Source organism: Gekko japonicus, unplaced genomic scaffold, assembly GCF_001447785.1.
Source record: "Gekko japonicus isolate JY-2015 unplaced genomic scaffold, Gekko_japonicus_V1.1 scaffold228, whole genome shotgun sequence".
Classification (NCBI taxonomy): domain Eukaryota; kingdom Metazoa; phylum Chordata; class Lepidosauria; order Squamata; family Gekkonidae; genus Gekko; species Gekko japonicus.
Genome location: NW_015163609.1, coordinates 1359211 through 1369659, shown reverse-complemented (window position 1 = coordinate 1369659; position 10449 = coordinate 1359211). Strand labels below are relative to the sequence as shown.

Here is a 10449-nt window from a genome sequence, read left to right as displayed (position 1 = left end):
TGCATAAGAAAAAGTCACAGAGCAGTTCTTGTCATCTACCTAGACAAATGCTCACTTTTGGGTAGTTTGAAGTATTACATGAGAAGAGACATAAGCTTAGCTAAGATCCCTTCCAGCACTAAATGTGCACACTGTAGGTAGTTCCATTGAAACTTGTCCTAAGGGTAGATCTCCACCTTGATGTCAGTAAAGTTGCACATAGGTAAGTGTTCACACTTAGCAATGCAAAGTCATAGTTTGTAATCTTGTGATGACTAAGCTGTTTTGTTGGTCACCTGACCTACTCTCAAATCTAGACCAATATGCAGATATCACAATAAATACTGAGTGATAAACAAGGTCCCTACTTCCATCTATCCTCTGTGCTGTATTTCATTGCATATGTTTGCCACATAGTGCTTGGAATGGTCCCTCTAAGTTCCACAGTATTGTAAGCAAGAATTCTACCTTGTGAGCAAAAGAAACTAGTAGCATTAAGGTTGTGAGGAAGTCTACATTTGACTATCGCATAAGTTAGGTTTTTTTAGAAGATTATTTCCATAACCTTGAGAAATCTCAGAATGAATTCTTTTAAACTATATTTAAACTACATTTTAATAATAATTTAAACATTATAAGAGAAAACAGAATAAAGTCAAATTTCATTACAGAAAACATTATCCTCTATGGGGCTAGACCAGGCCTCTAGAGAACAGGCCTACACTCCCCTTTCCACTATATTGGTAGACCTAGCCTTTGGAGAACAGGTCTGCCCACCCCAGTCCACTATATTAGTAGACCTGGCCTTGGACCGTCGCCCTGCACTGAGCCTTAGCAAACATACCAGCGGGGGGTGGGGGTGGGGGGAGACACTTGCAGTCCACTTTGGGTTTGTTTTTTTTAGTGAAATATGAGAAATTTACAGGTCAAGCATAACAGAGGGGGAACAATCATTGTCAGAACCCTGCCTAACCAAAAAAACAGAAAGTTGCTTAAATGTTATCAACCTGCTCAAACTACTTATTCAAATATTTATATCCCACTTTTACTGTGACTCAAGGCAGCTTACAAATCATACTGAAAAGCATAATAGGGGTGTACAAAAAAAAAACACCCCTTCTCCATTATAGGCTATGGGCCCCATAGGCTATAATGGAGAATTGATCCAGGAGTATCTGGGGCTCTGGAGGGAAGCTGTTTTTTTAGGTGGAGGCACCAAATTTGCAGCATAGCTACTGGTGCCTTTCCTAACCCCCCCAAAAAGTTTCAAAAAGATTAGACCAGGGGGTCAAATTCTATGGGCCCCAGAAGGAGGTGCCCCCATCTTCCATTGTTTCCAATGGAGGGGAAAATGCTTGTGAGCTAGAAGCTAAAATCCCCGAGAGCCAGCTAAAATTTTGTGCACCAGCACCCCCTAGTGCAGCTTATAGGAAACACTGCATGGAAGACATATCTGTAGCTTTGGACAAACCAGTTTCCCTCACCAAAGCCAGCTCCTGTGAACTGTAGAAGTTGTCATGCTGGGTCACACCTTGCTCTTTCTTATTTCTGGATGAACTGTAAAGTTGTCATTTCCCTTTCCTTGTGATGACAGAGTTCAAAAGTATGTGTCTGATGATGTGGAGTCATTTATGTGCCCCCTCCCATGGGAGAGTTCTCAAACCCTGCCTTCCCTGGTGAATAAGCTTTAATTGATGGCTAGGGTGAGACAGAAAATGCCTCTTGCTCTGGAACGGAGAAGAGCAGACACATCAGGTTCAGTTAGCATAGAGAAAGGAGCCAAAACTCTCTCACCCCAAACCCCCAGTTAATTTGTGGTAATTAGACAGAGTGGAAGAAGGAAGCTGCCTTCTCTGGAGTCATGCAGTTTAGGATGTCTGTCATTGATGCTGGAAGGACCCTTGTGCTGCTTCAGCTTTTGGGCGAAGCAGCAGCAGCTGGGCCTTGAAAGGGTGAAGCAGATGCTGTTTTCTCCCCCTCTTGGACTATTTGCAGCAAAACAGAGTTTCTGCAGAAGGCTGAGCTGCCCCTGTCCTGGTGGAACTGGCTCAGGTGGCTCTAACATTAATTCAGTGCTCCCTGACATAAAGTAGGGAGTGCAGGCAAATAGGCTAAGAAAGGGGGCGGGTAGCAGTGCTCCTTGATCCGTCTGGATTCCTCTCCCCCTTTTGGTGGAATTTACAGCGGAACAAGCTGGATGGCCACCGAGGACGTTGATTGGCTTGATCTTCCTGGCAGATGGACATATGGAGTTTGCAGCGATGGGAGAATCTTCTTTGTCAAGTATGTTAAATTCTTGCTCTATTTAGTTGTCTTGTTCCTAGGTTCAAGGCTGCGGTTGGTGGGTGTCTGAAGCTGGGGATACTTGCCAAGATTAAATATCTCCTGTGTGTTTTGTGACAGATGGTGCCTGTGCAACTAGGCCAGGTCCTGATGGTGGGGGGAGTGATGTGAAGAAAATGAGAAAGAACAATTACACTCCCCAGGAGTGTCATTAAGATTAAGTGTGCTACAAAAAAACCCCTAAGGTTATTGTGGGTCTTTGGCCATTGTCAGAAGTTACATTTGCAGCCTAATGTTCCTTCATGAGCTCTTGCTTCTAGGTTCTGGATTCAGTTGCTGTGTTCAGACATGCAGCCTTTGCAGGGTTACATTGTCTGGAATCTAGTTTTGGTTTGACACTGGTTCTCTTCTGCACAGAATCCGCTAGCTGGTGCTACAATAGTTAAGCTATGGACCAGGAAACCCCCAGTTCAAACCTTGGCTGTGTTGTGGTTAGGCAAAGAGCTCAATCTCGGCTTCTGCTCCCTCCCAACTCTTTTATGAGGATAATAGTGACCTACCAATCAAGTTTGTTGTAAAGCTTACTACATGTAGAGTGTTTTTAATATTCTAAAACATAATAAAAATGTACAGGAGTACTATTAATAATATTTTTTATCCTGTCTTCAAGGAGATTGTAGTTTACTTGACTGATGCTGGTCCCCTTCCACTATTCAGCACTAACAGTCAGTCTGTGGCATACCCATTGTCTGAGAGCTTAGAGTGAGGGGGTCTAGATGCTGCACAGCCACTAAACTGTTGGCCATCCCCATAAGACAACATAATCCTGATTCCTATTTTGTTAACAACAACAAAGTCAGTTTTAAGTATACTCTCATAAGAATGGTGTCCTATAGGCTAAACTCCGCCTTCAGATGATGGTGAGGATGACTCTGTTCTTGACCCCCTGGCTTGTATGTTTATGTATCTAGAAAATGATAGGAGGTTTTGAATCTCTTTGGTGTATTGTGTTTATGCCTTGGCCCTTGCAGTGATGAGACAAAATCTACCTGCTGGACACACCCAAGTAGCGGCTGTTCCATCCAAAGTGGGCACTTCACCTGGTCAGGTAAGGAGAAAACGTGACCTCGTAAGCCTGTCATTGCTAGTAATCTACCTCCAAATGACTAAAAGTGTTTTCATGACCTCTGGAATATCCTCCATGGAAAAACCTTTCAAACTCTTTTGCAATATCTGGAGCCAAACATTAGGGTACACTGAGCACAACTGAGGAGATCAGAAGGAAGCTTGAAGGGTGGAGTTCTTGTTTGTGCACAAACTGAGATGTAGAAGCCACTAGTTATGAATGATGAAAAGAAACGGTGCTTTCCATCAGTTTTACAAGTTAGTTTTACAAGAGCTTTATAAGCGTGCAGATTTTGGAAGCCCAGAGTGCTCTCATTGTAAGCAGCCAGCTTCTTTTCATACTACCTGACTATGATATGCATTCACACGGCAGCATCTTGCATTTGGGGATATAAGCACAAAGCTGAAAGTCCAGGAAACATCTAACAAAAAAGACAAATGTGAACACCTGTGTAGAAGAAATTGCTATGTTTACACAACCCACCCACAACCCATTATAGCCAAGATGGGCCATATGGATGGGAATAAACCCTTTTGAGCAATCCTAAATAGGTCTAGTTAGAAGTAAGTCCCATGTTAATCAGTGGGGCTTCCTCCCAAGCAAGTGTCCTTAGGATTGCAGCTGTAGTCTGTCTAGAATAAACTGCAGACCTGGATGTACTTTGCATGAACATCGAGTGCCAGCTGAACTGTTGTGTGAATGAGCCTTATGCCAAACAGCATATTGCATTGCTCAGTGAAGCAAACTGAGTAAGGGGGAAAACTGGCAATAGGTTTTTGTATGTCAAACTACAGTGTGTGATTTGGGAGTGGAGAATGCTAAGATGGTTCAGTTTCAGGTGAAATTTCCTGAAATGTGACATTCCACAGAGCTGATAATCAGGTTGGTAATTGGGACGCAGAAGAGCTGTCAGAGAAGAAGAGTGAAACCTTGGGCTCCTCTTCATTGACAATCTCACTCCCAAACTCCTCAGGGTTCCTCTATGGCTACTTTCCTTCTTGAATGTAGCCTGCAGAATTTGTGGACAGTGAGATGGGAGAAGAAGAAGAAGAAGAGATTGGATTTATACCCTGCCCTTCACTACCCAAAGGAGTCTCAGAGCGACTTACAAACTCCTTTCCCTTCCCCTCCCCACAAGAGACACCCTGCGAGGTAGGTGGGGCTGAGAGAGCTCTGACAGAAACTGTTGTTTCTCAGGAACAGCTGTGCCAGAACTATGGCTTGCCCAAGGTCATCCAGCAGGTGCAAGTGGAGGAGTGGGGAATCAAACCCGGTTCTCCCAGATTAGAGACTGCGCACTTAACCACTACACCAAACTGGTGCATTACACTATAAAATGGAATTTACATTTAAGGGCATTTCTCTTGCTTTTATAGCAGAAGCTAGGTATTCTACAGTTATTTTACAGGTCCAAGCCAATATGGGTTAAGTGCAGGAGCACTATTTCAGATTTCATGGGGAGGAATTTACTGGGGTGGGGGTGGGGTGGCAGGAATTGGCAATATCCAAATTTGAGCCCTTCAGTCCATTTAAAGGGGGAAAAGTCTAAATAAATGCAAAACTAGTACAATTTTCAGAGTTTCTGTTGTGATTATTTTTATGTAAGTACTGGGTTGTCAGTAACTAGTTTCTGTTGTGATAATTTTTATGTAAGTACTGGGTTGTCAGTATAGAACAACCACCTTTTTTAAAGCAAAAGAATGTGTGCTTTTTGCATGCATGCCTAATATGTAGTCCCATTTAGTTTTAACTGGTGTCACCCTGGGATTACAATGCATGTATATAGGTACCATGGTTCAGAGGTGTATCACATTTATAAGAACCCAGCTTCAGTCCTAGCATCTCCAGGTTGCAGGGCTATGAAAGGTTTCTCTCTCCTTCTCCGAGTCCATGGAGAGCCATGGCCAGTCAGAACAGACAGCAGCTAGACTTAGCAGACCCCAAAGGCTGGATCTGTGTAAGGCAGTTTTGTATATGTATACCATGGAAGGTCTTCAAGGAATAATCACTGGTGACCTTCTTGAATGATGTTTGTTTGAAAACCATATAACACCTTTAATGTCACAGTCTGAATCAAAGAGTTCTCTGAAGTCTGCTTTTGCCTCTGTCTTTTCAGAGATGCCTAAGGGCTGGGAGATGGACACCACCCCACAGGGGGCTATCTTTTTTATCAAGTAAGTGATTTGGGGACACCAGGTGTTCAAGGAGTGGAACGAAGGCAAACTTTAAAATATTCCTAATATGGAAGAATTGGAAATTTAAATTATTAAACGTTTGTTTGTGTATAAAAGTCTCCAATGCTTTGTATGTAAAGCTGAGTCATACTTCACAAAATACTGAGTTCTTAATATTTGATGACCTTAATGACTTACCTATTCCTTTACTTAATGCAATAGTGTCATCAGAACTACACAAAGTAATGTTTGTTAAAAAAAGTTTTAAACATGTAAGAAATTAAAACATTTCATGTATCAATTAAATAAGCTAAATACAAACATAAACACCGAATACTACAATTTAGGCTTTATTTAGTCTGACTCATTAATGAAGGCTCTACTATATTCAAAGACCAAAGACAATTGGTGTAAATAAGTCTAGGAAAAGAAAAGCTCTGTTGGGTCAGACCAAAGGTTCATCTAGTCCATCATTCTGTCTCCCACAGTAGCCAACAGTGCCCCTACGAAGACAAAGTCTTCCTCTATTACACTGTCTCTGAACATGGAGGTTTCATGTAGCAGTTATGGATAATAGCAGACCTATCTTCCATCAATTTGTCTTGCAGTTTTGTCTAGTATACTCATCCCCCTCGGCCCAACAGAAATTCCCTTGTAAAACACTAGTTTGGTTTCATGCACTATTTTTAGGGCCCTGACCCAGATGGCCCAGGCTAGTCCGATCTTGGAAGCTAAGCAAGTATTGGCTAGTATTGAGATGGGAGAACACCAAAGAAGTCCAGGGTCGTTACACAGAGTCAGGCAATGGCAAACCACCTCTGAGTGTCTCTTGCCTTGAATACCCCATAGGATCACCACAGGTCAGCTGCGACTTGACGGCACTTCCTACCACCACCACCACAATTTTTAGGAGCTTCCACTTTCCCCAAATGATCACATACTGACTGTGTATGTTTGAAGTGAGTATCTGCTGTTGTTGGAAAGGTATTTGGTTTATAGTCTGCCTTGCCAACAAACTGGTGTTACAGTCTGTCTTTTTTGTGTGTTTGCCTGTTACACTTGTTATACGTTATAAAGGGTTGCTACTGCATCAGTGAGTAATAATCTCCAGCCCATCCAGGAGTAAGCTTTACAACTGCTAAAATCTCAAAGCTTATTCATAAGTAACAATCCCTGGAGGTCTTCTAAGGTGTTTGTGTACTCTCCCATAACAACGGGTAGTGAAGAATCTGAGTAAGTGCCAAAAACAGGCACTTCTTTAGAACTGTGTGTAACTACAGAAAGATATTTGCTGTGTATCTTGTACAGCTTGCGGCGGGTGGTATCTGTCTGTGGTGGAGCCTTGTAGGACACGGTGAAGTTCAAACACTGAATATGTGCTAGATTTATGTCTATCTTGCTTCAAAAAAAACTATCTGATTGTGTTGTGTTGGGTCCAGTTCCCACAGACAGCTGTCTATGTGGAGCTGAGCCTGCATGATTGGCAAGGTGAAACATAATCACATAAGTGTGAATTGGGCCTCAATATATGCCTGCAGTAGTACTGAAGGGAGATGGGTATGCTTGGATGAATCAGGCCTGAAGAGCAACTGCATGAAAGGACAGGTTCTGTCTTTCATGTAAAACATTTCTCAGCTGTACTGTGCTGCTTACGTCTGGCATACAGTTGAATCGAATGTTGATTGGTGAAATTCTTTCTGCACTGGTCCTCTGAAACTCAATGAGCCTGTATTGGCATTGCCAGGAAAGTTACTTAAAGGACAAGTGACCTTTGAACATCTGTCAGCAGGTGCTGAGCAGGGTCAAAGATGAACCCAAGAGGAGCAGTTGCAGTGGAATGGAACAATGGGTGATTCTGCACTCGTCTTTCCTGCCATTGTATCACCAATCCCACATCACAACACAAATTTCCCTCTGCATTGCATGCCGCTCCAAGTCTCCTTGTGCATCGGTTCAGTTTTGACCTTCTGCATCGTTTTATTGCCATGTAATGCTGACTTCAAGGTCACCCTGGCATTTCCCTGGGTTTTCTGGATTTGGTTTTGCACTGGACCCTTTGCTCCTCCCCGCCACTGAACCACGGTGAGCAATAAGCAAATGTTAACTAGCACAGGTAAACTTCATTATCGAATGTGAAGCTGCTAACAGGTACAAAGAGAGTGTTCTTACTAGTCTCAGTGGAATCAAAACATAAGATTTTCATGTATGTGAGCTTCTTTAGATGTTGCAAATTTCAAACTACTTACTGTTTAATACAGAGTCTAAACCACAAGAAAGACAAATATCTAGTGCATAATGCATAATTTACGATCAGATACACAAAAAAACTTTGAAATTGCTAGTGATACAGTGGCATCTTGTCCAGAATGCAGATCTTTTGTGTGTGTGTGTGTTTACTTGACCAGTTCTGTAATTCCCAGGGCTAGCTTCAGCATAGCTTGTCTAGGGTTTAAAAAAATATATTATTATTCTGATGTATTCATGGAATAATTGCATTTGAGTTTGGGCAGAGGTTTGGGCAGTTCCCCCGGGTGAGGTATGGGGGGCGGGGCACATGACGAAGCCCCGCCCCCTGCTTCCGGCCGCCCCGCTTCCGGCCCTCATTCAGCCAGGACGAGTCAGGAGAAGAGGGAGGGTAAGTTGCTTCCTCCCTGCCTCTCCCCACCCCTGCCTGCCTGGGGCCAGGGAGGGCCTTCACGGGGCTTCCTTGCACTCCCGCCGGCCTTGCAGGTCCAAAGCCGGGCCCCTAATGGGGCTCGGCAGTGGAGCTGCAAGGCCGGCGGTGGCGGCCGGGACCGTTGGGGGCGGGGTGTGTGGTCTTATGACACATTTCCGGTGATGTCAGGGGGTGTGGTCTTATGACACACTTCTGGTGATGTCAGGGTGTGTGGCATATGCTAATGAGTTATGCTAATGAGTTCCCCTAGCTCTTTTTCTACGAAATGACCCCTGAGTTTGGGACTGATGTCTACATGCTCTTGGTATCTTTACATCTGATTGTTAATTCCTTAGAAGTGCTAAGTTTTGAAATCCTGCAGTGCAAAAAGTCATGGCAGTAGAGGTACTTACTATACCACAGTGTTTTGCCTCTACTCCATTTACAATGTGGTTTGCTTATGTAGAAAACTCTACATAGGGCTAACATAGTTTATCCTCTAAAAAAGCTTAGGTCTATATAGGTAGTAGAGTTGCCTGGTCCTCAGCCGAGCCCAAAAGGTTTTGTTTTTTTTACTAATTACAAAGTACAAAGAGGCATTTAAAGGCAACTAAATTGACATTACTTATAAATACTGAAGTAATCACATTTTTCTTTCCCTCCAGAACTCTTATTTTAAACAGAAACATCACTTTGCACAATGATACCACTTGTTGATGTCAACAAGTTGTTGTAATTATAGATTTCGGTGTCTTTACATATTCAGTGATTTCCCACAAGGTGGTGCCAAAGTTCACAGCAAAATGCAAAATATAGCCTTGTCTATATTTTCTTCACGAGACAGCCTAGGTGCAGGAGATGACCGCTTCCTTATTTGCTGTCACTTTCCTGAACATTTCTAAGGGCTCTTATGCATTTAAGATGCCACAGTCTGTTTATATCTGCTCATCTAACAAGGGTACCTTCTCTTAGTTTTGTACTTTTATGTACATGTATTAAAATCGCAAGACAAGCGTTGAAAAAACAGGGAATATCCATTTTTAGTCATTTTAAAAGAATCCCTGATTATCAGAACCAAAAAGTTGTTAAGATATGGTTGACACATCTGGGTTGGGAGAATTGGAGATTTGGGGGTGGAGCCTAGAGAGGGTGGGGTTGTGGGAGGGACTTCAGGGAGGCATAATATCACAGCCATTTTCTCCAGGGGAATGGATTTCTGTCATTTGGAGATCAGTTGTAATTCTGAGAAAGATCCAGGACCCACTTGGAGGTTGGCAACCCTAAGATGAGTTAAGAGGATAACTCAACATTCTTTTGTACCATCATGTTGAGTTTGCACCACAATCCCAGCACGCACAGGATGAATGGTTACAGGCAACTATTTTAACACTCATCTGTGCCTTCTGTTTAGTAAAGTTCTCCTTATCATGCAACAGGATGATACAGATGAGCAGGAAATGTCATCTTGCTTCCACTCTATTCTTTGTTCTGTAAGACCAACAAATATGAATATTAAAATCTGGACCTGAGTTGTCTGTGGAGCAGATTATCTGTTTTAGGGACTGTGAAGCTCTTTAAATTATTTATTTATTTTTATTGAAAACATTTTATATTGCTTTTCTACCTAGCTGAGACTCCCCAAGGCAGTAAAGACTTAATCCAAATAATGTGATATCTGACAGTCCTGGGTGGGATGTGGTGTGGAAGATTCATGATCAGCCTACCTTACCTTTTCCCCCTTCAGACTTTTGAAAGCACCCACGTAGGACTTCTAATGTGATGAAATGGTGCTGTGGGAGGGGGTGCATAACCCTTCGCTCATGCATACTATTTCCTGCATCTAATAAGCTGTGTTTGTGAAGCTAATATTAGCCCAAAAGTCCCCTCCCCCAACTCTCAGGCACATTTTATTTCTCCCAGTGGATCTAATGGAGGTGCTGTAGATGGCAACTGAGATCAGAGGAGTGGTTGTGAGTAAGCAGTCAAGCAGCCTATTGCGTCTCTTTTGACCCTCAGCTATGGATGCCCCACGTTAATTCCAATGTGCAGCCTCTCTGTCGTGGAGGAAGAGGTTTTCAGCCTCTCTTTCGTGTAGGAAGAGTTTGGTAATACAGGCATAAACTGAGCAGGAAATTCAGTGTAAACCAAACCATTTCCACCTGTTCTTATCCTTTATTTTGTGAGGATAGTGGATTAAAAGTGGTTGTTTTTCTTTCCTCTGACTCTTTCAG

At 42.8% G+C, this 10449-nt stretch overlaps 1 protein-coding gene across 1 annotated transcript; it reads left to right on the top strand.

Annotated features, from left to right (window-relative positions):
• Positions 1–2086: 2086 nt before the first annotated feature.
• Positions 2087–6489, top strand: LOC107107087 (pleckstrin homology domain-containing family A member 7-like). The gene is made up of 4 exons (XM_015407317.1): positions 2087–2262; positions 3294–3370; positions 5505–5562; positions 6412–6489. The coding sequence occupies exons 1-4, from the start codon at positions 2177–2179 to the stop codon at positions 6470–6472; spliced, it is 282 nt and encodes a 93-aa protein (XP_015262803.1). The 5' UTR covers positions 2087–2176; the 3' UTR covers positions 6473–6489.
• The last annotated feature ends 3960 nt before the right edge of the window (positions 6490–10449 follow it).

What these genes read in the sequence shown, in the direction of transcription:
- LOC107107087 (XM_015407317.1), top strand. Translation starts at nt 2,177, where the DNA reads ATGGCCACCGAGGACGTTGATTGGCTTGATCTTCCTGGCAGATGGACA. An exon ending in TGGGCACTTCACCTGGTCAG is followed by an intron (nt 3,371 to 5,504) that starts GTAAGGAGAAAA and finishes CTGTCTTTTCAG; the next exon opens with AGATGCCTAAGGGCTGGGAG. An exon ending in GGGGCTATCTTTTTTATCAA is followed by an intron (nt 5,563 to 6,411) that starts GTAAGTGATTTG and finishes AATACCCCATAG; the next exon opens with GATCACCACAGGTCAGCTGC.